Source organism: Melanotaenia boesemani, chromosome 7 (genome assembly GCF_017639745.1).
Source record: "Melanotaenia boesemani isolate fMelBoe1 chromosome 7, fMelBoe1.pri, whole genome shotgun sequence".
NCBI classification, from domain to species: Eukaryota; Metazoa; Chordata; class Actinopteri; order Atheriniformes; family Melanotaeniidae; genus Melanotaenia; species Melanotaenia boesemani.
In genome coordinates, this window is record NC_055688.1 from 27019799 (window position 1) to 27046182 (window position 26384).

The 26384-nt window shown below is 38.5% G+C and overlaps 4 protein-coding genes across 5 annotated transcripts; all 4 read left to right on the plus strand.

Annotated features, from left to right (window-relative positions):
- Nucleotides 1–2187, plus strand: si:dkeyp-72g9.4. Its single transcript, XM_041991217.1, has 2 exons — nucleotides 1–195; nucleotides 1120–2187. The coding sequence occupies exon 2, from the start codon at nucleotides 1122–1124 to the stop codon at nucleotides 1908–1910; it is 789 nt and encodes a 262-aa protein (XP_041847151.1). The 5' UTR covers nucleotides 1–195; nucleotides 1120–1121; the 3' UTR covers nucleotides 1911–2187.
- Nucleotides 2188–8493: 6306 nt separating this feature from the next.
- On the plus strand, nucleotides 8494–9723 carry LOC121643676 (C-X-C motif chemokine 6-like). Its single transcript, XM_041991218.1, has 4 exons — nucleotides 8494–8665; nucleotides 8792–8912; nucleotides 9128–9205; nucleotides 9322–9723. The coding sequence occupies exons 1-4, from the start codon at nucleotides 8602–8604 to the stop codon at nucleotides 9380–9382; spliced, it is 324 nt and encodes a 107-aa protein (XP_041847152.1). The 5' UTR covers nucleotides 8494–8601; the 3' UTR covers nucleotides 9383–9723.
- Nucleotides 9724–11145: 1422 nt separating this feature from the next.
- Nucleotides 11146–13923, plus strand: LOC121643677 (C-X-C motif chemokine 6-like). Of its 2 annotated transcripts, none has more exons than XM_041991220.1 (4): nucleotides 11146–11209; nucleotides 12441–12561; nucleotides 12777–12854; nucleotides 12959–13923. In XM_041991220.1, exons 1-4 carry the CDS (start codon nucleotides 11146–11148, stop codon nucleotides 12996–12998), a joined length of 303 nt encoding a protein of 100 aa, XP_041847154.1. In that variant the 3' UTR covers nucleotides 12999–13923. The 2 variants fall into 2 exon arrangements, with proteins under 2 accessions (XP_041847154.1, XP_041847153.1); XM_041991219.1 differs by lacking the exon at nucleotides 11146–11209 and adding an exon at nucleotides 12143–12321 and having other exon boundaries at nucleotides 12959–13360.
- A 9651-nt stretch (nucleotides 13924–23574) lies between these two features.
- On the plus strand, nucleotides 23575–25390 carry LOC121643709 (C-X-C motif chemokine 10-like). The gene is made up of 4 exons (XM_041991265.1): nucleotides 23575–23763; nucleotides 23907–24027; nucleotides 24231–24308; nucleotides 24420–25390. The coding sequence occupies exons 1-4, from the start codon at nucleotides 23700–23702 to the stop codon at nucleotides 24517–24519; spliced, it is 363 nt and encodes a 120-aa protein (XP_041847199.1). The 5' UTR covers nucleotides 23575–23699; the 3' UTR covers nucleotides 24520–25390.
- The last annotated feature ends 994 nt before the right edge of the window (nucleotides 25391–26384 follow it).

The window sequence follows — 26384 nt, forward strand, 5'->3', positions numbered from 1 at the left end:
TGTGAAGAGGAGATAAATCTCCATTCTACCTCTGCCTCCAGTTAGAGGCAGCTGAGGCTACAGAGCAGCATAACTGGATGGAAACGGGATTATACATAACAAAAAGCAGACAGATGCAGGTTGATATTTGAAACTACAAGAGCACAAGAGGGAAGAATACATCAAGTGGGCTTAACAAAGACCATCTGTGAACAGGTGAGTGTAAAAGCCAATTGTGCAGAAATCCTGCATGAAAACTGAAAATGCATGCAATAAAAAAAAAAAATAAACATAAACACACACTAGCTACCTATTGTGTGTTTTAGCCTTGAGCTGCAGCTAGGGAGCCATTTTCGGATGCTATATACCGAAGATGGGGTCTAAATTTAGTAATGGTTACCCCTCAGAAGAGACTGGAAGAGGCTGGCACTTTGGTTTGGCATGCTCTATTTTTGGCTTGGAGCTTGAGTCAGAAATATATTGTGGGCTTCACTCGGGGTTACGACAATATGGGGTTGCATAAGAAAACATAGACTGAGACATTCTGTGGCTTTATATGACTGAGATGGTAGTTAAAATAGTGGTCTATTTATGCAGCCTCCTGCTCCTTGTAAGGATGTTTGTATTTTGGGCTGTTAATGCTGCCACTCCAAAGTAAGCAGGGACCGATGAACAAGATCAGCAAGATGAGAGTCAGGAGGAGCAGAGGGAGGCTTATATGTTTGATGTGATTGATACTGTCGGAGAATGGTAGTGTTTGGAAACAGGCTACTAGCTGTTTTGTATCATGTGAGCAACCTCTAGATTATGTCACTGGAAAAATACATTAGTCTGATCAGATGTTTGAAAAAAGAAGGTAGTGTTACAAAATGCATGTAGTCTGATTTTGGATGTATAATAGATTACACTGTCAGAAGCTCTATTCAGTGCCTTACAGTCAAAGCCTTATTACCACTGCTATCACAACACCAGCCTTCTGAAAAGATATGGCAAATTTACTGGAAAACACTAAACAAATTAATGGGAAAACAGCATTTCTGAGGATTGTGTTGCATTGCCTGCATGCTCCTGTACAGCTGAGGAATCTGAAGGCTCTTTTACCTCTTAGAAATGACCTTTCCCCCCTGATCTTTCTCTCAGCTATGCGGCCACGGTCCAGATTGCTGTTCAAGAGAGGACTCATGCTGCCCACAATCAGAGAGGGCACAGAAGAGACAGTGAGGGATTTCAATGAAGCCATCACACTTCACATTGGCGATCATGGCCAGGCTGTCTCATCAGAGGACTACCTTCTCTCCATCTGCCACTTGGCCTGCCCCACCTTCCCCAGCAGAGATGTTTCCCCTGAAAACATCCACTTACGGCAGCAGGACGCTGTTCAGCATAGGCTGAGGCCATCGCGGCTCATTGGGCCTACGGTAACAAGTTTGGAAAAGGAAGCACAAAACAGTGACGTGCAGCAGGGGGAGGAAAAAGAACTGAATGGAGAGTCAATATACGGCAGCTATGACCCTCTGGAGTATCTTTACGGACACCAGAACAACCTCTCAACCCTTTCCGGAAGTGTTAGAAAAGCATTTGTTGAGGAAAGGTTTGTGAGGCAACATGGGAGTGTCTGGGAGAGCCAGGCTCGCCCCAGAACCAACAGCATCCCCCTTGCTTCAGTTCCAGATTGCCCAAGCCGGCGAAAGAGCAGCTGTCCTGAAATCCACACCAACACCAAGATTTCAATTCCAAATGTCTCCCCAAAACACAGCTTATCCATGTCAGAGGCAATGCGAGTTTGCCCAGTGGACCAAGGAGCAGAGAGGGAAAGACTGAGTCCAGTCCTCAAACAGTCCCTCATCTCCCAGTGGATCTCTGACTGCAGGTCAGCTTGGAGGGAGGCACGCGTACGTGCTTGTATGTTGCCTGCCATTGCTGAGGTCTAAGAAGCACATTGTAACATTCCTCAAAACATATCATAATCTTATTGTGTAAGAGCATGAGACATTAAGAAATATGTAGAAATACATGTTTGAAAAATCCAGAGACAGTAAATATTGTCAAGATTGAAATTCTGTTTGGTTTTTAGCAGTGTTTTTATTTATTGTAATATCGTTCCCATTCTGGTGATCATGCAGTTATGGAAATGGATAAGCCTGGGAGACCTGTTTTATATCTTCCATTGTTTGGTGAATTGTAAATCAGTAAATAAACAAGTCTTTTTATACTCTTTTGACAGCATCAGTGGTTATCTTATAACTCAAATTTGTGTTTCTTGCCTACTGAAACCCCTGAAAAGATGAACTCCACTCTCAGCTCTGGTGGTGCCTGGCAGTGGAGTTTCTATGGTAACTGTCGTGGGATCCTGCACTGGTAAACACAAGTGTGGAGGAACACAGGCTGAGCAAAGATGACACCACTGAGCCCACACATGCAAGATGCGGGTCATTTGTTGTTGCACTGGAACAACAGCAGCGCCTGAATTGTAAGAAAAAAAGAAAAACACAAGATCTCTGTGGACAATGAACGGTCTGGTGATGACAGGGAGTCACACTGATAGGCAAACATATTATCATGACAAATACTAGATTATTCTGAATTTATTTGTAGAATAATCCACCTATTGTTGACATTTTGATTTCTAGGAGATTCGAATGTAACCACAACACAAATTTGAATTTGAACTTTTAAATCTGAACCACTAGAGGGCAGACTTGTGTTGTTATCCATAAAATGCTTTGCATAACCCATCACTCGTTTTATAACATCAAATCCCCTCTAAGCTGATCAAACTCCTGCAGTATTTTTGACATAGAGGTAACTGTTAAATGTGTGAAGAAGAAGAAGAAGAAGAAGAAGAAGAAGAAGAAAAATTGAGTATTTTAATATTTTTTGTTGCATTTAGTTTTATTCAAATTGCTGATATCTGTTAGATTAAATCAAAGCTTTTAAATTTATTAACATGTTCATAAGATGTTTTATAAGACATAAGCAAAACTGGCCATCAATGCCACAGGTAAGGATGCCCTACAATCTCAAATGGGTAAGATTTTATGTTCCTAGTAAAATTTTGCACACAACTGGACAATATATATATATATATATATATATATATATATATATATTTGAAAGGGCTAGATATAGACTTGAGATTAAAGAGATGTGAATTTTCTCCCAATTTTTTTCTTGAGTCCGGCTTTAAAGGGTAAATAACAATAATCTTATATATGCATGGGGACAAATGTAGAGAGAAACAGGGTGAAGTCCCCAGCATTCTGATCCTATGGCAGCATAACATTAACCATAAGCTTTATTTGATGGGACTTATTGAGACTAAAATACAGGATACAATAAGTGTTGTTATTAACTGCCACAACACTGTGAATATCAAGTACTTAGATTTACCAACATTATGCAAGTTTATTTCCAAATAGCAAGCAGTAAATGTTAAATTTTTTTTATCTTTAAAGCAAACAAATTTAATTTAAACTTTAAAAAGTACTGCAAATTAAGTGATTTGCAATATGTTTTGTGAAACAGAAAGTGAATACATAACCATTCAAATGCTTCCACTTGCATGTGAGCTTGTTAATCATGCTTCCTATTCTTGAGAATCACTGTGTTTCAAAGAACTGGCCACAGCAAAACAGAATCAGAGTAAACAGAGACAACAGTGTCACCTGTTGGCCAGCTGAGATATAGACAGGCCCAGAAAAGCACAATCAGATCCCCAGTAACTGAATGAGGCAAAAGACGCATATGGCCATGAGAAGCTCTTTCATAGCAGAAACTAGTCTTTTAAATAAATGTATAGTGTGGCATTGTTAACATTTTTCTAACCCATGTTGTTTTTTTCCTCGCCAAGTAGACAGTACAAGTAAAGACTGTGAACGTTTGCTGCTATAAGTGCAATAAAACATTTTAAAGGAATAAATCCATCTGAATCTTTTACCAAATCACCTGTTTATGAAGCTCAGACAAGTTGAAAAGAAATAGTTTTAATTCGCCCCCATTCATTACCACTAAGTTTGACACTATCATAGCAAGTTTCCTGTATGGCAACGTGTCCCTGAGTGACACGTCGCTCAGAAAAGGTAGAGCACGACGGCAATAATCAATGGCTCAATCATGTCCCCTTAATAAAACAAATGGTCAAAACAAAACATTTTTACACCATCAAATAAATAAAAAGAGGAAAGTCATTCAGATAATTTTTGGTGCTTAATAAAATCCTTCATGATATATGATGGGAGGCACTATTTGTGCCCCGAAGCTGCTTTATGGTTCAAAGCCATGAAAATTAACTATCCAATCAATTTAAAGCCTTTAAAATTCTCCATTAACTACACCCTTGAGCTTGCTTAATCTATGGTCAACATGAAACAGAGTGTTGCTGTAATAAGTGGGATAAATGTAGTATTTTCAAAATATTAACTTAATTTTAAACCTGTTTGTTCTATTTTTTTGTATATTATTGTTTCAACCATTCAAATATCAAAATATTGAGCTCTTTCGGGAGATGGGTGCTATGACTTTTGGTATGTATAACTTTTATCCTTTTTAAAATATTAAAATTAAAAACAAATTGTCATTGAAATGAATGAAGGAAGCTTCAGGTCATCAAAAAAACTGTTACCTCTTTTGCCAGGACAGAGTGTCTGATGCCATCCCCACTATCTTTTTAGGCCTTCTCACTTATTCAAACAGATGATTCTCACTCCTTCAGCTTTTATTGTTCTGCTAACAAATTATACATCAAAAGTTTGGAAAATGTTCCTAATGTTCCTGTGAATTACAGATTTTGAGCTACGCTGCTCCTACTTAGAAACACATTTATGGGCAAAGAGATATAAAACTGGTATAAGTAAAAAAAAATGTGCCAGCAAATGAAAGCGCTTACTATGTAACAGGAAACTTAAAATTTAAGGTCTGGAGACTTGTGTGGTTGACTGTCAGCTTACTTTTCACACCTACCTCAGCAAACCCCAGAAAGAAAGTCTGTTCTTACCAAACATTTGAAAACTTGATGGTATGTAAAATCTAGGCTGTGAAAAACTATTAAATGGATTTAGCCTTTATTACTTTACCACAAACTTGAAAAGTTTTCACGGAAAAACCATATTTTATGGCAAATTGTTTTGATCTTTGCTGTAGATCTTTGCACTTGTAGAAAGTGAATGAATGAAAAACTGATTCGTTCTGTGGAAGATTTCAGGCACATTTGGGTCATACAAAGGAGCAGTAGTTCTTGAAATGTCAAATGGTGCTACTTTTTACCCTTTTGACCTTTATCCAGGGAACAAAAAACACTGTAATACTCTGTCTGTGCACAATAGCCTTGGCTAATGGGCCGCTTATGATTCAAAGCTGTATTCAGAGAAAAGTCTTTTGATTTCTGCTTGATCTGTATGCATAAAACGAGCAAATCAAGATTAGTCATTTTTTGTTTATTTCCCCCTGTGTTCACTTCATGAACACTTATTTTTCTCACATATTTTCATTTTCTTTAAATAAGTGAAATTTTGTTATAAGGGAAATGAGAAGTGCAACCAGGCTGGAGAGAGTAGTCTACAGAGGAAGAGGCACTGCTGATGTTGCTTGTTCCGGGGTCACGCTGTGTGGTATTCACGCAGGGTTAAAAAAAGGAGAAGAAAAAATGAGGTGCCTCATAAAGATCAAGCATATTAAAGCTGGTAATCCCCTTACGCATATCCAAACCCACATTCAGCCCAGAATTAACAAGGCAGTTAGAAATACAAAGTTTCTACAAACCACTCTGGGCCTGACTGAACCGAAACCACTGTTTTAGATTCGTACCAGCTCAGGAATTTACAGGGACTTTGCAGAGACAAAGCACTCTTCAACTATTAATATGCAAACACAATTATAATATTAATAAAGAAAAATACGAAATATTCATGCTTAACAGGCCGGCAGCAACATCCTGCTTTTTTTTCTTAAATCTCACTGAAGAGTTTCTTCTTTTAATGCATTCATCATTTTGAACCTCATACATATTCATCCATTTAAGATTCATATGTACTTCGAGTGACTAATACATTCTGTGCGTGTGTGTCAGTACTATTCCACTGTATGAGCCATTATTAGTTAGTTCCTTCAGTAGATCTCAAGGTAGATGTCAAGGTCAACTATGTGGGAGCTGGTTTTCGAGCCAAATAACATGAAAGGAGCACACAGAGAGAAAAATCACTCTTGCTTTTTACAACTTTGGTTCTTTCCTCAGTTGAATAGATGTGGCAACCGCATACACTCATCTGAACCTCGGCCGAGCAATATTCTGTATAATACAAATAAATTGTTATACTTGAGGAATAAAATTTTGTCTTGACTTTTCTTCTAGCAGCCAACCTGAACATTGCTTACCTTTTTCTTCACTGGAAATTATTTATAAAAAGGCTTAATGTGACAAAGTATAAGGTCTTTTGTAACTGGGACTCTTTTCAAAGAAATCACACTTGCTGACCACCTAAGCACTTTTTGTCAGTCTGTGCTGTACGCAGCAGTAGATGGAAATCCCTTTCATGGCACTGTTATATCAGGGAAAACCCCTGTTTCGTAATTTAGAACAGCTGGACTCTGACCTGTTGTTTTGATTTAGATTTTTATTTGTCTCACATTTAGTATTTCATACATATGAATTTCAAAATATAAGGATTTGGATTTTTGGGGGGGTAGTTTTGAAGGAGTGCATGCTTCATAGACACTCACAAAGCCATTTTAAAGATGCACTGTTGGATCACTTCACCCAAAATTGAACAAGACAGCATAATTTTACATTTACCATTAAATAACAGCTCGTCCGTCGATTGTTTTGATTTAGTGGTTAGATTTTGAGATAGCAATCTTTGACACTTCACCCACTTCCTACTTAAAAAGATTTTTATCTCAAAACCCCCGCAAATATTACCAAATGTAGTAAGAGGATTTCACGGCATTGCTGATGGGAGACGTTTTGCTAGCATGATTATTTACACTGTGAGAAGCATCACGGCCAGCCGGTGCAAAGCTGCTCTCCTAATGCGTTGATGAGTGTGAAAATGAAGTAATGTACCATGGTTCTCACTGTTGGCACATCAAAACTAAGCTGGATTGATGTGAAAGACGAAACTCTTCAGAACAACAACCAAAAAATTTGAGGAAATTTTAATTCCATTTTCTCAGTTCCACAGACATCTGCTATATAATTAGTGCTGGATGCATGTGGTGTTGGATTTTTTACCAAAGATCTGAGCCTTTATTAATAAATTAAAAAAGAATTAGTCATTCTTTGTAGCTTAGTCCATCATGTCCATTACAAACAGTTGAACACATTACAAGAAAGGAGTTCAGGTTTTTTGTTTTGTTTCATTGCAGCTTTGTGGTATACAGTGGCCCAAAGAAACCTGCAGATTATAAAAATAGAGAAGGAAACAAAGCATTTCGCTTTGTTTATAAAAAATGAAAGAGGATACAAAACTGAAACTAAATTTAAAGCATTTTTTCTACTGAAACCAAACATTTTCTTTAGAACCATGATCCTGAGAGCAGATCATTTCAGGTTTACACTCTCTTAGGGTGATGTTGCTATCAAACAGCTATTACCTAAATGAAGATGATACTCCTTTACATTACCAGATTAGACTGATATAACAGATTTATTCACATAAAATGTCACAAGCAAAGACCACGCAACAAGTGGAAAAAAAATGTAAATTTCCTTTTTTCCGAGAGCTCATATGCTGATGCTGCAAATGCTAGAGGTGTTAACCACCGGCGCACACTGAATATACAAGGAAACCTCTGCTGCAAAAGATCATCAGCCCACAGTTTGAGGTGCCAAATAGAAAAAGCCCAAATGTCAAATGTTTGGAGTTTTTCTTTCTTTAAAAACAAAATAATAATCAAAAATCTGAAGAATATCAGAATTACAAGACTGGGTTTCAGTCCAGTCACATGTTGAATAATCAGATTTGTTTTGTTGTTTTATTTGTTTGATTTTTCAAAACTATTTAAAAAGATTTACTGTTTTATTCTTTTTGTCCCATTCTTATATTTTATTTTTCTCCATGTAATTTTAATGATGCTGTGAGTGACATTGTGTCATTAACAGCATAAATTTATTAGCTAATTAGCTCAGAAAGACTTAACAGGAAGTAACAAATCTTATTTTTCCAACACTGTGTTCATATGCTTTTCTTTTGCACATGGGGGAAACAAAAGGGAAATACAAAGAAGAAATGAAACAAATGAAACAATTTAACTTTCATAAGTTTTACTTATATCCTCAAGATTCTATTCTTGTTCATCCTTATTGAAATAATCTTTTCATGCCAGCATGTGATCACATGTGAGAAAATAATAAAAGGGATGAAGTAGAGTGGGACGGGACACTGTTTTTTTCCTTCTGTGGCTTTCGGGTTTCACTTTCCAGTCTGAAAAATTTCCCCATTGTCTCCGGAAACATGAGGTATGCGGCTTAAGAGAAAGTATTTAAGAGGACCATCGTCCTCTACCCCTCACAGAGCTCCTGTCAACAAACTTGCTTTAACTCTTGCAGAGACATCTTGCTGCACTTTCAGCGTCATCCAGCTTTTTTTCCAGCCTCAGCATCAGCTCGATTGAAGTGGAAAGCCAACCATGTCCATCATCATCAAGGGATTTCTGCTGCTGGCCATCGTGGTCTGCATCTCTTACGCCCAGGGTAAATTTTAAATAATTTTTTCATCAGTTCGTACCAACAAAATTGTGATATTTTTACAAAAATGAACTACAATTTGAACAATAAGATGATGAGTCTATGTTTTCTTTTTGCTTTTTGCATTTCTAGTAAATGAAGCAGGACAGCAGTGTCTGTGTCAGCGTGTCAGGAACCGCATGGAAAAAAGGTCTGAAATAAAGGACATCCAGATCTACCAGGCTACCGTCTTCTGTACAAAAGTAGAGATTGTGTAAGTTATGAAAATTAAAATTTTAGAAATATCAGATTTTATTTAGAAATCCAGTGTTTTATTATAAAACACTATAAAGATTCTTGAATAAACTGTAATTGTAATTGTAACTGTAATGAACACTTCCAGTAATTGTTTATGTACAAGGCTTATTAGTGTATATTTTTATGTTTTTCTGATGTGTTTTTAACAAAAAAATCTCCTTTATTCAACAGTGTTACCAACAACAACGGCCTTCGCTATTGCCTGAACCCTGATCTGAAAGCTGTAAAAATGATTGTGACCAACATTTTGTAAGTATTACAGGAACATGAGCATCTTATTAGTGATAATGTTTGGGGTAATCACTTCATAAATAACAGAATGCCAATCTAAATGGAACCTGTTTGCTTTTGTTTTACGTTTCTAGAAAGAATAAAAAGATTGCAGCCACCACTTCCACTGGTTTGACCTCTTCCACTTCCACTTAAGCCAAGACCTCAACCCCTTTCTGATTCTCCTCTTCACCAGCTTGTTAAAGAAGAAGCTTGTTTAAGCTCTGAGCCCTCAACGAATGTAGATGTGAACAAGTTGAAACTTGTGAAACTAAGCTATTTATCTTGTATTTATTCTAATGTGCTCTTACTACTTACTGTTTATCTAATCGTTTTCATATTGCTGTGTTTTGTAGGTAAATTTATGTTTACTATTTTTCTGTTTTTTTACTTGCTTCAGATGTTTTGTCAATGCATTCATATTTGTTCAACTTGTTCTATACATTGTGTTGTTTCAGATTTTTTTTCATAATAAAATAGAAAATCAACAGAGATCTAACAAATTGTTTTATTGTTCGAAGCCCGATACATTTTCTATCTAGTAACAACAGCCCCACCCTGTGGATTAAGTCTGCTGATGCAAGACATTTCCACAAAAACATTTTACTGTACTAATCCAATGGTCTCATGCATTCTTAGAGAATTGTGTTTTAAATATCAGGATTTAAAATGTTTTTATTCTAGACATATAAACATAGGCCTCTTCTAAATGTGACCGACAGCAACACTACACACTGATACCACAAGGTCAATAAACAGCAACACTAAATGTTTCCATGATGCTCAAATGTCCAACTGTGATGGTTTAAAGCTAAAGGGTTTTCTCCAAAAGCAAGCAAATGCAAACCTTATGTTAAATTATCTACTATACAAAACTGGGCTCTGCCATTTTATTGACAGAAATTTAAATTTGTTTTATTCAACCTATTTAATTATGTTTTAAAGTCCCAATCTGCCCTAAAGTTACTATAACTACAGCTCTAAGACTAATCGGATAGCGCACACATTTGGGCATGATTTGGGCTGCTTTTTTAGCTGGTTCAGCACTGGCAGGTGTTATTTGGGCCAGATGCCCAAAGAAGATGCAGATTTTTCTCATCGCTGAGTCAACATCAACAATAAGAAAAAGTCTAGACCAATAAAAGACAATAATTTAGGCTAAAATTTGTTTAATGTCTGGGGAAAGAGCAATGCTAACCTTCCAAAGATGTAGTGCGGTAAATAGCTAAATGTGGAACCACTGAAGAAAGGTACAAGTACCCCACCAGAATAAATTCCATGCCCATACATTCCAGCCCTCGGCCCTACATACCAACTAATTCATGGTATAGATGGATAATTTCCTGCATGTCAACCCTGATTCTTCTCCTTCTTTTTTCAACAATTCTTAACACAGCTTACTCAGCACAGACCACAGCCAGAAATGACAACTGTATCCACTGCTGAGTCATGTTTGGCCAAATTTTGCTTTGTTATCACTAATATGATTTCCAACAGTTGTGCATTTTATTTTATGCTGCAGCACTTGTCCCCGAAGATTCTGCAGGATTTAGAGGTTTCAGAAAGTTATTTCTACTGGCTGAGCGGCCAGATTTCTGTGTTCACTTGTGTCATGTGACACTGTGTGTGATCAGACTTGAACTTATAATAAAATCGATGAAAGAGACTTTGTTGTTTGTTTTTGTTTTCTCTTGTGGTTTTTTAGGTTTCACTTTCTAGTCTGAAAAATTCTCCACCGTCAACGGAAAGATGAGGTATGCGGTTTAGAGTATTTAAGAGGACCATTAACCTCTAACCCTCACAGAGTTCCTGTCAACAAACTTGCTTTAACTCTTGCAGAACCATCTTGCTGCACTTTCAGCGTCATCCAGCTTTTTTTTCAGCGTCAGCATCAGCTCGATTGAAACGGAAAGCCAACCATGTCCATCATCGTCAAGGGATTTCTGCTGCTGGCCATCATGGTCTGCATCTCTTACGCCCAGGGTAAATTTTAAAAAAAAAATCCATCAGTTTGTACCAACAAAATTGTGATATTTTTACAAAAATGAACTACAATTTGAACAATAAGATGATGAGTCTATGTTTTCTTTTTGTTTTTTGCTTTTCTAGTAAATGAAGCAGGACAGCAGTGTCTGTGTCAGCATTTTAGGAACAACATGGGCTCAAGGTTTCGAAATAAAGGACATCCAGATCTACCAGGCTACCGTCTTCTGTAGAAAAGTAGAGATTGTGTAAGTTATGAAAATGAATTTTTTAGAAATATCAGATTTTATTTAGAAATCCAGTGTTTTATTATAAAACACTATAAAGATTCTTGAATAAACTGTAATTGTAATTGTAACTGTAATGAACACTTCCAGTAATTGTTTATGTACAAGGCTTATTAGTGTATATTTTTATGTTTTTCTGATGTGTTTTTAACAAAAAAATCTCCTTTATTCAACAGTGTTACCAACAACAATGGCCTTCGCTATGATGCTGTGAGTGACATTATGTGATTAACAGCATAAATTTATTAGCTAATTAGCTCAGAAAGACTTAACAGGAAGTAACAAATCTTATTTTTCCAACACTGTGTTCATATGCTTTTCTTTTGCACATGGGGGAAACAAAAGGGAAATAAAAAGAAAAGTGAAACAAATGAAACAATTTAACTTTCATAAGTTTTACTTATATCCTCAAGATTTTATTCTTGTTCATCCTTATTGAAATAATCTTTTCATGCCAGCATGTGATCACATGTGAGAAAATAATAAAAGGGATGAAGTAGAGTGGGACGGGACACTGTTTTTTTCCTTCTGTGGCTTTCGGGTTTCATTTTCCAGTCTAAAAAATTTCCCCATTGTCTCCGGAAACATGAGGTATGAGGCTTAAGAGAAAGTATTTAAGAGGACCATCGTCCTCTACCCCTCACAGAGCTCCTGTCAACAAACTTGCTTTAACTCTTGCAGAACCATCTTGCTGCACTTTCAGCGTCATCCAGCTTTTATTCCAGCGTCAGCATCAGCTCGATTGAAGTGGAAAGCCAACCATGTCCATCATCGTCAAGGGATTTCTGCTGCTGGCCATCGTGGTCTGCATCTCTTACGCCCAGGGTAAGTTTTAAATAACTTTTTCATCAGTTCGTACCAACAAAATTGTGATATTTTTACAAAAATGAACTACAATTTGAACAATAAGATGATGAGTCTATGTTTTCTTTTTGCTTTTCTAGTAAATGAAGCAGGACAGCAGTGTCTGTGTCAGCGTGTCAGGAACCGCATGGAAAAAAGGTCTGAAATAAAGGACATCCAGATCTACCAGGCTACCGTCTTCTGTAGAAAAGTAGAGATTGTGTAAGTTAAGAAAATTAAATTTTTAGAAATATCAGATTTTATTTAGAAATCCAGTGTTTTATTATAAAACACTATAAAGATTCTTGAATAAACTGTAATTGTAATTGTAACTGTAATGAACACTTCCAGTAATTGTTTATGTACAAGGCTTATTAGTGTATATTTTTATGTTTTTCTGATGTGTTTTTAACAAAAAAATCTCCTTTATTCAACAGTGTTACCAACAACAACGGCCTTCGCTATTGCCTGAACCCTGATCTGAAAGCTGTAAAAATGATTGTGACCAACATTTTGTAAGTATTACAGGAACATGAGCATCTTCCTAGTGATAATGTTTGGGGTAATCACTCACCACCAATCTAAATGGAACCTGTTTGCTTTTGTTTTACGTTTCTAGAAATAATAAAAGATTGCAGCCACCACTTCCACTGGTTTGACCTCTTCCACTTCCACTCAAACCAAGACCTCAACCCCTTTCTAATTCTCCTCTTCACCAGCTTGTTAAAGAAGAAGCTTGTTTAAGCTCTGAGCCCTCAACGAATGTAGATGTGAACAAGTTGAAACTTGTGAAACTAAGCTATTTATCTTGTATTTATTCTAATGTGCTCTTACTACTTACTGTTTATCTAATCGTTTTCATATTGCTGTTGTGATCATGGCCAGGCTGTCTTATCAGAGGACTACCTTCTCTCCATCTGCCACTTGGCCTGCCCCACCTTTCCCAGTAGAGATGTTTCCACTGAAAACATCCATTCATTGCCTCTGATGTCAGAGGCAATGAGTGGATGAATGGATCCCTGGTGGTGCCTGGCAGTGGAGTTTCTATGGTAACTGTCGTGGGATCCTGCACTGGTAAACACAAGTGTGGAGGAACACAGGCTGAGCAAAGATGACACCACTAAGCCCACACATGCAAGATGCGGGTCATTTGTTGTTCATTTGCACTGGAACAACAGCAGCGCCTGAATAGTGAAAAAAAAGAAAAACACAAGATCTCTGTGGACAATGAACGGTCTGGTGATGACAGGAAGTCACACTGATAGGCAAACATATTATCATGAAAAATACTAGATTATTCTGAATTTATTTGTAGAATAATCCACCTATTGTTGACATTTTGATTTCTAAGAGATTCGAATGTAACCACAACACAAATTTGAATTTGAACTTTTAAATCTGAACCACTAGAGGGCAGACTTGTGTTGTTATCCATAAAATGCTTTGCATAACCCATCACTCGTTTTATAACATCAAATCCCCTCTAAGCTGATCAAGCTCCTGCAGTATTTTTGACATAGAGGTATTTGCTAAATTAGTGTATTTTTACTTTTAATAAATTCACGAATGGTGTAAGTATCAGAAACCTCTCATTTGCAGTCTACTGGCCTCAAATGTTTTTGCCAACACAGAATTCTGGGGAATCAGCTTTTTCAAGATTTTTTTAATTTGCTGCATCAATTGTCATGAGTCTATCACTTCACCTGTATGTCAAAACAAAGAAAAACTGAATGTTCTAACATTTGGTTGCATTTAGTTTTATTCAAATTCCTGAAATCTATTACACTGAATCAAAGCTTTTCAATTTATTAACATGTTCATAAGATGTTTTATAAGACATAAGCAAAACTGGCCATCAGTGCCACAGGTAGAGACCCCCTACAAGTAACAAGTAAAGTTTTGCATAAACTAATCCTGACTAATTTTGAGCAGCTACTAGCAGGCCTGGTTGCCACAGAAGTGACTATAAACACACAAACATACTAAAGACTCAAAATAGTAATATTTCCATCTTCTATGTCTTTAAACAAAACAAACCACTCTCTGCTCACTGAGCAGCTGTTAGTAGCCGTGGCTCTGGGTTGCTCGCTGATGTCAGCCTTCCTGATTCACTTCAATTAAATTCAGTTCAGCCCCATAAAGGCCCCTTTATTATCCCTTGTGTACATAAAAGGTATATCCAATTTATGTATGTCCATTTTAAGCGTTGTCATGCGTCACGCCCTTCACACTTTCATTCGTCTTCAAGTTGCCTTGGTTATGAAGTCAATTCATCCACTAGTGGGCAGTGATGAGTTCAGAGTTCACTCCTGCATTCTTAAGTCAGTTTCGGACACCGATTAGCAGCAGTAATGTGTTGCTATAACGAAAAGAACAAAACCATCTTCTCAGGTTTGTTCCTTTCGCGGGTCGCATGTCAGCTTAACTCCTCAAAACTGATCCTGTGGTTTCTGGTGATATTGCTCCTTTTGGTGTGTCAAGCGATGCAAGGTCCTTGAAAATGCACTAATTAACCAAATAAACAACGCAGGGGATGGACAAAGCTGTCTGTTGATCTGTGTATCCATATTCTGCGTCAAGCATAAATGGGACTTAACTCTAAAGACCCATTTATGCTCGACGCAGAAGAAGGATATGCAGACAGACAGTTTCATCCATCACCTGCGTCGGTTACGCACGAAATTTGGTCCATTATCCGTTGCATGACGCAGAAGACAGAGCAATTCCACCAGAAATCATGGGGTAGGGCTGAGCAGAATAGATGACAGCGAAAGAAACAAGCCAGAGAATTAGAAGAGGATCAGGAAGGAAAAAGAAAGAGCAGAAGAAGAATGCAGACGAGGACAACAAATTGCATGAGCTTTTGAAAAAAGGCTATAAGAGTGTTTAGGGTGTGTTGTGCCGCTGGAAACAACTTCAAAGTAGCGCATTACCACTGTCAACCGTTGTCTGAAACTGACATCGGATCGCAGGAATGAATTCTGAACTCAGCACTGCCCACTAGTGGAGAAATTGACTTAACAACCATGGCAACGTAAAAGAAGCATGGAAGTATGAGAACGGTTACTCGAGCTGTTTTCTGCCCCCTTATCATTTTGCACAGATAAAGACTTGAGATTAAAAAGATGTGAATTTTCTCACAAATTTTTTCTTGGGTTGGGCTTTAAAGGGAAAATGACAATAATCTCATATATACATGGGAACAAAAGTAGAGAGAAATGGAGGGGAGTATTCAGTGCATTGTGACATGTGATGTTGATGATGTTGGTCTTGGAAATATTGTTGACAGATAAATACAAAAATAAAAAAATTACAGACTGGAGATGGCGTGAACACAGACTTTATTTACTTCCTTGTTCCCCAGCCAGCTCACACTCTGACTGGCTATATTCTGTACCACATCACCATCCACACAGCCAGAATGTATGAGTTGTCGCCGTTCCTCAGAAATTGGCTCCGAAATATGTTCAATATTCCCGATTGTCGGCTACTACCCGTTTCGGAGCAGATTATTAGGACAAATCTGCTTGTAACACACCACAGACCAAATGATAATTGGACAGGCAAATCTCACGATTATCGGGCGTTTGCTGTCCGAGGTCAGGAAGAGGCAAAATCGGGACAAAAACAATCCAAAAATCGTTATGTGTGTACCAGGCTTAAGATTCAGGCTAACAATAACTATAAACTTTATAACACAGAAAAATTTTAAGCCTAATATTAAAGACCACCCAAGCGCAAACTGGAAGCTGGTTCGATAAGCCTGGGGCCTGTTAACTGAGGGCTTTGCCTCCCAACGCACGGCTTGGGCTCTGGAACCACTGTCCTTGAGAGGGGCTGGACCCTCTTCCATTCAATAGTTGCTCCCGGTGAGAGGTGCGGAGCATTTGTGGGCATGTTCATTGCCCCCCAACTTGGTGCCTGTACGTTGGAGTTTACCCCAGTGGACGAAAAGGTAACCTCCCTTCGTCTTCAGGTGGGGGGATGGGTCCTGACTGTTGTTTGTGCTTGTGCACCAAACAGCACTTCAGAGTATCCACCCTTTTTGGAGTCCTTGAAGGGGGTGTTGGAGAGCACTCCTTCCTGTAACCCTCTCGTTTTGCTGGGGGAATTCAATGCCCACGTGGGCAATGACAGCAAGACCTGGAAGGGCGTGATTGGGAGGAATGCCCCCCAATCTAAATCCGAGTGGTGTTTTGTTGTTGGACTTCTGTGCTTGTCATGGATTGTCCATAGCAAACACCTTGTTCAGGCATAAGAGTGTCCACATGTGCACTTGGCACCAGGACACTCTAGACTGCAGTTCGATGATCGACTTTGTAGTCATATCATCGGACTTGCGGCTGCATGTCTTGGACACTTGGGTGAAGAGAGGGGCGGAGCTGTCAACTGATCACCACCTGGTGGGGGGTTAGCTCAGATGGTGGGGGAGGATGCCAGTCAGGCCTGGCAGACCCAAGCGTGTTCTGAGGTTCTGCTGGGAACGTCTGGCAGAGTCCCCTGTCATAAAGAGTTTCAACTCCCATCTCCGGCAAAGCTTTAACCATGTCCCAGGTGAGACAGGGGACATTGAGTCCGAGTGGACTGTGTTCCTTGCCTCTACTGTTGAGGCAGCCAGCCGCAGCTGTGGCCATAAGGTCGTCGGTGCCTGTCGTGGCGGTAACCCTGAACTCGTTGGAGGACACCAGCAGTAAGGGATGCCATCATGCTGAAGGAAGAAGTAGATTATTTCCCTCAATCAATGGTGTCACAGATGACGGGATAGCGAATGGTTTGCGGTGGGAGGGAAGAATCAAAAGAGTCCAGCTTTGAATCAGTCCAAAAAGAAAAACTCTGTAAACTGGTTCTGAAGTGTGGCAAGCCTGATTTAACCAGTTTCAAAATTAGAACCACAAAAAGGGTATCAAGAAGATAAAAACATAAACTAAAAATGGAAGCATCAACTGGAAAAGGCATAAACTAAACAGAGTTAATCAGTCTAAAATAGAGCAAAATCAATTATGCATTTGAATGCAGGCCCAAACTTAGTATCTGGTGATGTGCTTACATCACGGCAACTTAATTCTTTGGCTTCATCTCGCCATCTCTCTCGGGAGAGACTTCAGTAGCAGTTCTATGGCCACTCTGTATCCATTCCGGGTCTGTACAAAGACATGTCGCACATGGAGCAAGTCTGAAGAACTTTTGTCCCCAGAAAATCATCAGAAGTACTAATTTTTTTGTTCTAAGTTTAAGAAAGTTAATGTGGTAATGCCCACATGGATGTGGGTTTAAGACCATTTCCACCAATGAGCACTCAGTGGATTTTGGCTGGGTCAGATTAAATAACAATGACACATCCCAATGGAAAGAGGCCCCAGGGAAGACCCAGGACACGCTGGATGGACCACATCTCTCGGCTGGCCTGGGAAATCCTTGGGTTCCCCCCTGATTAGCTGGTAAATATGGCCAGGGAGAAAAAAGTCTGGGTTTCCATGCTTAGGCAGCTGCCCCTGCAACCTGACTCCATATAAGCAGCAGAAGATGGATGGATGGATTGTTTTGATCTTTGTTGACTCCACTTGTAGAAATTGAACAAATGAAAAACTGAGGAAGTTTCTTATTCGTTCTGTGGAAGCTTTCAGTCACATTTAGGAGCCATACAAAGAGCAATATTCATGAAATGTCAAATTGTGCTACTTTTTACCCTCATCCAGGCAACACAAAACACTGCTGTATTTGCACAATAGACTTGGCAAATGGGTCACTTCTGATTCAAAACTGTATTCAGAGGAGAGTCTTTTTTATTTCTACTTGATCTGTATGCATAAAATGTGCAAATCATGATTAGTCATTTGGGGGTTTTATTTCCCCCTGTGTTCACTTCATAAACACTTATTTTTCTTACATTTTTTTCAATTTTAGTTTCATTGTGCATTTTCTTTAAATAAGCCTAATTTTGTTATAAGGAAAATGAGAAGTGCAGCCAGGCTAGAGAGAGGTCTATAGAGGAAGCGAGAGTGCTGACATTACTTGTTCCTCTCAATTCATTTCAACACTGGGTCACGCTGTGTGGTAGTTAGGCAGGCTTAAAAAATGAAAAAAATGAGGTGCCTCATAAAGATGAAACATATTAAAGAATCCCCTTTTGCATACCCAAACCCACATGCAGCCCAGAATTAACAAGGCAATTAGAAATACAAAGTTTCTACGAACCACTCTGGGCCTGGTTGAACCAAAACCACTGTTTTAGATCCGTACCAGCTCAGAAATTTACAGGGGCCTTGCAGTATTTTCCTGATGTGAGTCAAAGCACTCTTCAACTCTTAATATGCAAACACAATTAAATATTACCAAAAGAAAAATATGAAAGATTTATGCTCAACTAGACAGCAGCAGCATGGGAGATGTTTTGATAACATGATTACTTTTATTGAGAGAAGCATCACGGCCAGCTGGTGCAAAGCTGCTCTGCATGAAAGGTCACCTAATGCTTTGATGAGTGTGAAAATGAAGTAATGTAACATGGTTCTCACAGTTGGCAGATCAAAAATAAGCTGAAAGCCTATGGATTGGTGTGAAAGACAATACTCTAACAAAAAACAAAATACTAAAGAAAGGAAATCTTAATTCCATTTTCTCAGTTCCACAGACATGTACTATAGAATTAGTGCTGGTTGCATGTGGTGGCCCAAAATTTAAGACACTTTTTGCAGGATAAGATACTTTTACCAAACAAAGATCTGAGCTTCTGTGTCTCATTTTGTGTAGCTTAGTCCATCATGCCCATTACAAACAGTTTAACACATTTCAAGAAAGGAGTTCAGGTTTCCTAATGAAAACTTGTTTGTTGTTTCATTGCAGCTTTGTAGTATACAGTGGCCCAAACAAAACTGCAGTAAAAACAGAGAAGGAAGCAAAGCATCATAGTTTATTTACAAAAATGGAAGAGGATACAAAACTGAAACCAGATTTAAAGCACATTTTCTACTGAAACCAAACATTTTCTTTAGAACCATGATCCTGAGAGCAGATCATTTCAGGTTTACACTCTCTTAGGGTGATGTTGCTATCAAACAGCTATTACCTAAATGAAGATGATAATCCTTCACATTACCAGATTAGACTGATATAACAGATTTATTCACATAAAATGTCACAAGCAAAGACCACGTAACAAGTGGAAAAAAAATGTAAATTTCCTTTTTTCCGAGAGCTCATATGCTGATGCTGCAAACGCTAGAGGTGTTAACCACCGGCGCACACTGAATATACAAGGAAACCTCTGCTGCAAAAGATCATCAACCCACAGTTTGAGGTGCCAAATAGAAAAAGTCCAAATGTCACTAATATAATTCTTTATTTCTTTATTTGGAGTTTTTCTTCCTTTAAAAACAAAAATAATAATCAAAAATCTGAAGAATATCAGAATTACAAGACTGGGTTTCAGTCCAGTCACATGTTGAATAATCAGATTTGTTTTGTTGTTTTATTTGTTTGATTTTTCAAAACTATTTAAAAAGATTTACTGTTTTATTCTTTTTGTCCCATTCTTATATTTTATTTTTCTCCATGTAATTTTAATGATGCTGTGAGTGACATTGTGTCATTAACAGCATAAATTTATTACCTAATTAGCTCAGAAAGACTTAACAGGAAGTAACTAATCTTATTTTTCCAACACTGTGTTCATATGCTTTTCTTTTGCACATGGGGGAAACAAAAGGGAAATACAAAGAAGAAATGAAACAAATGAAACAATTTAACTTTCATAAGTTTTACTTATATCCTCAAGATTTTATTCTTGTTCATCCTTACTGTTTTTCTTTCTTTAAAAACAACATAATAATCAAGGATCTGAAGAATATCAGGATTACAAGACTGGGTTTCAGTCCAGTCACATGTTGAATAATCAGATTTGTTTTGCTGTTTTATTTATTTGTTTTTTCAAAACTATTTGAAAAGATTTACTATTTTATTCTTTTTTTTAATCAGCTATTATCTAAATGAAGATGATAATCCTTCACATTACCAGATTAGACTGGTATAACAGATTGTAGCAATGTCGTTATGTCAGGGGTTACCCAGCACAGAGAAACACTACAACTCGGCAGGCCTAGACACAAATTTATTGTCACACAGACACAAGCAGGATGTCTCTCCATGCTCCTTGTCCTTCCTCCCCGAGGCCCCAGCATGCTATTGCAGATAAAGAGTTCGGGATTAGACTTGCATTACAGCTGTGCCCCTGGTACAATCCGTACAGAATGGAGAATGCCATTTGTTCCCTAGACTCCTAGCAGTGAACAATCACCCCAGGGAGCGTCTCTCGATATGGTGTTGTATCAGGCTCACTAAGACTCTGGAGTCTCTGTCCATCTTATTTAGGTTGAGGTGATAAATTTGCACCGTCCCGGCCCTGTCAGCCCCTTGTGCCCCTTGTCTCCCAGCTAGAAACGTGTCAGCTGCACCCCCCATCATACAGATATTGCTGACACTCTTGCACCCGAAGCAAATTCTCCTGTGATATTTGCCTCAATGAATGGAGTTTTGCTCTCAGGTCCAAGACGTACTGGACGATACCTACTTGCACTTTGGTGAAACAGTCTGATTAAATCCATCCTGACGCGTTCATACGGCACCTCCAGTAAAGGGAGAGGCTGCAGGGGCGTCAGTGGTATAACAAGCGGATTCACCAGCTGGCATTCTGTGCAAGATGCACACCAACAGTGTAAATCAGCCCAAATACCAGGGAGGTAAAATCTGTCCACTATCCTGTTTAATGTGTTATTGGCTCCCATGTGACTGGCCATTGGGTTATAGTGAGCCGCCTGGAAAACCATTTCCTGCCGGCTCACTATAACCCAATGACCCATGACTCACTTGATATAACCGGTCTCTGATGATAACAAAATGTGGATATGTAGGAACTGCCTCTGGGCGCACCACCTAACCTTCAATTTTCATCACTTGGTCGAAGGTGGAGCATAATGTGTCATCGCGTTATTGCTTGAGTGGAAAGTCTTCCATGGGATGTATGACTGGAACCAGTGGGATCCCCTGTGGCGGTTCAGCTGACCACCCTCCCCAGCACCGTCCAACAACCTTGCGTCACCACCAAGGGCACTACACATTCCACATGGGTTCACTACTTGTGAACCCATCCCCACACACTGTCACACTAGGTCAGTGGTATTCAACTAAAATCTAAAGAGGTCCAGTTAGAGAAAAACTTTTGGAGCCAAGGTCTGGGAGATCATAATGACCACGCCATGCATATCTATGCATGTATGTCTTTGAAAATGAGTGAAGTCTTAAAAACTTGTATTTAAGTCTGAGTTCATTATAGTGCAGGTATACATTCTGATGGCTATCAGAAATTGTGACATAGATCACCCCTCTTATAGTCTGGACTCTTCTAACATAATATCCGGTATTGTGGACAGCTGTAAGAGAATCAGAGGGGCTTCATAACAGGAGCAAGACAAGCCCAAATAAGCAACTACACTCAGAACTACAACTACAAGCTAAAAAACCCACAACTGATCTTTGCAACAGACTTAACAGAAAAACCAGCTCAAAGTCGCTGATAACAGGCAGATTTAGCAAATCTGCTGCCTTTCTCCGGCCCATTCATCTTTTCCTTGCTTTGTTTGATCTAGCGGGCAGTTTACCGCCATGCCGGGAGCCTCATACATTGATTGCCTGAGTGCACCACATGGGATGGCTTACCTCACGTGCAATTGGTCCACATGTTTCCTGTTCAGTACCGTAAAGACTGTAAAAGTTGCGGCAGTTAAAATGAAAGCAGCCGGTAATATTTTATATTTCCATGTGGAACAGGATCTGGGTCCAGATCCGGATCACGCTCTGCTTGTTAGTGACCTCTGCACTAGGTTATCAAATCCCATCCAATCCGTACCAAGAATCAGGGGGTGTGTAAGGTGGGAAGTAACTGCTGCCTTAATTCTATGCTTTTTCACCTTTTAAACAATGCCAACCAGCACAAGAAGCTATTTGTGGACATCCCCATGTGTACACCTAATATCCACCTGAGAAGCTTCCATCAGAGCCCTGGGTCAAACTAGGCTTTGGTGGATCAGAGACTGATTACAGCCTGAATCCACCAGTGCCTGGTAGGTTCTTCTTCTCAACCTTACCGGAACACGGTATGCTGCTTCTGGACTGGGGAAAGTAGTTGGCGGACTGGCCACCTAAACCACCTGACCCACCTCCATGTGTGGACACTCACTGCAGAGGTGGCTGGGCTGCCCGCACTGCCAACACTCCTGCCAGGGCACACGAAAAGCCACCTGTGGGCTGGGAGCAGCAGCCCAGACTTGAGAGGGAGGCAGAGAGACATGATTAATGGATGTGGAAACAGCATGATTGTTGTTCTGAGAAGTGGGTGTGACAAGGGAATGTCAATGAGGTGCTTGAACTGGACAATTGATGAAGGAAAGCTGCGGTCCGTGCTCGAAATCCCAGAATGCATGACCATATGATCCTTGACAAGAGTAATCACTGCGTCCATGTCCTTTTAGCCGATGACAGTGCACCCATGCCGCTGTCCCAGGAGGAAACCCCTCCAGAAACTGCTCCAACACGACCATGCCCAACATCACCTTTTCTGCCACACATCACTAATATAATTCTTAATTTCTTTTATAGTTTTTCTTTCTTAAAAAAAAAAACAATAATCAAAAATCGGAAAAATATCAGGATTACAAGATTGGCTTTTGGTCCATTAACATGTTAAATAATCAGATTTTTTTTGTTGTTGTTTGTTTTTTCAAAACTATTTAAGAAGATTTACTATTTCACCTCTTTTTTCCCCCCCATTCTCATTTTTTATTTTTCTCCATATAATTTTGATGATGCTGTGAATGACTGTCATTAACGGCATAAATTCATTAGCTAATTAGCTCAGAAAGACTTAACAGGAAGTAACAAATCTTACTTTCCAACACTGCATTATATGCCTTTCCTTTGCACATGGGGGAAACAAAAGGGAAAAGAAACGACAAGTCAAACGAGTGTCACAATTCAACTTTCACATAACAACATTCCTTTTATTCTTGTGCTTCCTTATCAACATGTGAGATATAATAAAAGGGATGAAGGGACATCTTTTTTTTTTTTTTTTCTGTGGCTTTCGAGTTTCACATTCCAGTCTAAAAAAACTTCCCCTTTGTCTCCGGACACATGGGGTATGTGGCTTAAGAGAAAGTATTTAAGAGGACCATCGTCCTCTACCCCTCACAGAGCTCCTGTCAACAAACTTGCTTTAACTCTTGCAGAACCATCTTGCTGCACTTTCAGCTTCATCTAACTTTTTTTTCCAGCCTCAGCATCACCTTGATTGAAGCGGAAAGCCAACCATGTCCATCATCGTCAAGGGATTTCTGCTGCTGGCCATCGTGGTCTGCATCTCTTACGCCCAGGGTAAGTTTTAAATAATTTTTTCATCAGTTCGTACCAACAAAATTGTGATTTTTTACAAAAATGAGCTACAACTTGAGTAATCAGATGATGAGTCTATGTTTTCTTTTTCTTTTTTTTTTTTTTTTTTTGTTTCCCTTTTCTAGTAAATGAAGCAGGACAGCAGTGTCTGTGTCAGCGTGTCAGGAACCGCATGGAAAAAAGGTCTGAAATAAAGGACATCCAGATCTACCAGGCTACCGTCCTCTGTAGAAAAGTAGAGATTGTGTAAGTTATGAAAATGAAGATAACAAAAAAAGATCTCATTTGGAAATTGTGTTTTATTATAAAACACTATAAAGATTCTTGAATAAACTGTAATTGTAATTGTAATTGTCACTTCCAGTAATTGCTTATGTACAATGCCTATTCATGTATATCTTTATGTTTCTCTGAAGTGTTTTTACTGAACAAGCTTGATTATTCAACAGTGTTACCAACAACAACGGCCTTCGCTATTGCCTGAACCCTGATCTGAAAGCTGTAAAAATGATCGTGACCAACATTTTGTAAGTATTACAAGAATATGAGCACCTTCTTAAAGATGATGTGCGGGGTAATCACTTCCTAAATAACAGAATGATAATCTAAATGGTAATGCTTTTGTTTTACATTTCTAGAAGGATTAAAAAGATTGCACCCATCGATTCCACTGGTTTGACCTCTTCCACTTCACTCAAGCCAGAACCTCAGCCAGCTTCTGATTCTTCTCTTCACTAGCTTGTTAACCTGTTAAACCATAGGCGTTTTTTGGATGGGTGATTCGCCTAAACAGACCTTCCCAAATTAAATCAACAATAATTATCAAGTCAATAAGCATAATCTTGGTCTCATTGTATAGCTAAGACCCAACAAAATGTAATCCCAGTATCAGAAAAATTGTGAATGTTAATATGTCTGAGCAAATTGTGATAAACCAGAGGAAAAAAAAATTATTTTTATCCTCGCCTAATTGGTTTTTAATTTACACAGCAAAAAACATCATGATAGAAATGATTCTATGTATAAAGATGACTTTGCATGCATTCAGCAACACCTTGACTACAACTGTATCAAGTTAGATGAGAAAAGCTCAAAAATAATTGATTTTATTAAGGTTTTAGTTTGGATAGTACCAGGCGGACTCTGTATTTGGCCATTTGCCAAAGTGTGCCACATTGGTATTTTACTCTTTGGAAGAGAATCTGGCTACAAAATACTGTGTGCATACAATTCACCAACTGGCCCTGGCATTTAGCCATTATATCATCATTTCCTACCACTGTGCATAGTGTATCATGAAATCAGTGCCATAGTTAGCATTAGCATCGCTGCTAGCTTCAGAACTGGATATAACTGCATCTCTGTGTTTACTTGAGACCTTCTAAGAGGTTGCATTTATTTTTTCAAGGTCTCTTGGACATGCTGATCACTTTTAGCCTTCTTGTAAATGAGTAAGATCTCTAAATCTATGAAAGAAAAAAAGAATTTTGCATAAACAGAGATTTACTGTTATGTAAAATATATCTGCAGTTCTATATTGGGATATTGTGGGGACTAAAATTATGTTTGTAAATCACTTGCCAATAAAACAGTTAGTTGATGAAATGAGGAGAGTTTGTATGGGAGTTTCTTCAGGTCATAACCCCAAAGGAGAAATTTAATGTGTTTTACCTTTCCAAATGAAGTTAAAGTTTGCTTAATTATCGCTTTAATTGCTCCTTTGGGTACTGTTAGTGACTGAGCTGGGTAGATGAAGCGAGAAATGGTTTCAGTTTTTGTAAGTAGTGTTCAACCAATAATAGAAAGTTCTCTCTCAGACCAAGAATTGAGATGAGCTTTACATTTTTCCAAGTTTCCCCAGATATTAAGTTTGATTAATAAATTCATATCTTTAGTAATTTGTATGCCTAGATATTTAACTGTTGTTTTCACGAGGATGGAATGAATGGTTGACAAATTACAATCATGAATAGTGTTGTAGAAAAATGACCAAGAGTCTGGAATGAGTAAAAGTATATAAGGTTTGTTTACAGGAGAAGTATTGGAGAAATAATTACTTGCAAGTAAAAAGAGTGGTCGTCCTGACTCACATGAAGTCGAGAGAGACTCTGGGGATTCATCAAAGAGAAACTGTTTTATTCAGCTGGTCCCCAGCTGAAGGTCAAACAGCAAAATAATAAATGAGGAATAGACGACTGAGTGGCGCCACTTTCTTCCAGTTTTCAGAAAAAGCCCACATACCACAACAAGCTGATATCCCAAACAACTATTGCTATCTAGCAGGTCGAAAACCAGTCTCAACTCGGCCATATTAGAGTTCTGGGAAGAAAGTGGTCAGTCTGACCTCACACACACACCCACACACACACACAGTGAAAACTGTAACTTCCGTATTCTGTGGAATGAGAACACACAATATGAAAATGTAAAAGTGAATGGATTAACAATATTAAATTAATAAAGAAAACTGAATATATATGTGATTATTATGAGTATATATGAGTGATTACCATATGCAGCTAAATTTCTTTCACAATAGGTAGAAGTTCACATTTATTGAGGTTCAAGTTAGTTTTTCACAATCAGACTTTTTAAAAAAGAAT

Excerpts from the sequence above, each read along its gene's own strand:
- LOC121643676 (XM_041991218.1), top strand. The coding sequence starts at position 8,602 with ATGTCCATCATCATCAAGGGATTTCTGCTGCTGGCCATCGTGGTCTGC. Across the intron at positions 8,666-8,791 it reads CTGCATCTCTTACGCCCAGG|TAAATGAAGCAGGACAGCAG; the intron begins GTAAATTTTAAA and ends TTGCATTTCTAG. Across the intron at positions 9,206-9,321 it reads ATGATTGTGACCAACATTTT|AAAGAATAAAAAGATTGCAG; the intron begins GTAAGTATTACA and ends TTACGTTTCTAG.
- LOC121643677 (XM_041991220.1), top strand. The coding sequence starts at position 11,146 with ATGTCCATCATCGTCAAGGGATTTCTGCTGCTGGCCATCATGGTCTGC. Across the intron at positions 11,210-12,440 it reads CTGCATCTCTTACGCCCAGG|TAAATGAAGCAGGACAGCAG; the intron begins GTAAATTTTAAA and ends TTGCTTTTCTAG. Across the intron at positions 12,855-12,958 it reads ATGATTGTGACCAACATTTT|AAATAATAAAAGATTGCAGC; the intron begins GTAAGTATTACA and ends TTACGTTTCTAG.
- si:dkeyp-72g9.4 (XM_041991217.1), top strand. The coding sequence starts at position 1,122 with ATGCGGCCACGGTCCAGATTGCTGTTCAAGAGAGGACTCATGCTGCCC.
- LOC121643709 (XM_041991265.1), top strand. The coding sequence starts at position 23,700 with ATGTCCATCATCGTCAAGGGATTTCTGCTGCTGGCCATCGTGGTCTGC. Across the intron at positions 23,764-23,906 it reads CTGCATCTCTTACGCCCAGG|TAAATGAAGCAGGACAGCAG; the intron begins GTAAGTTTTAAA and ends TCCCTTTTCTAG. Across the intron at positions 24,309-24,419 it reads ATGATCGTGACCAACATTTT|AAGGATTAAAAAGATTGCAC; the intron begins GTAAGTATTACA and ends TTACATTTCTAG.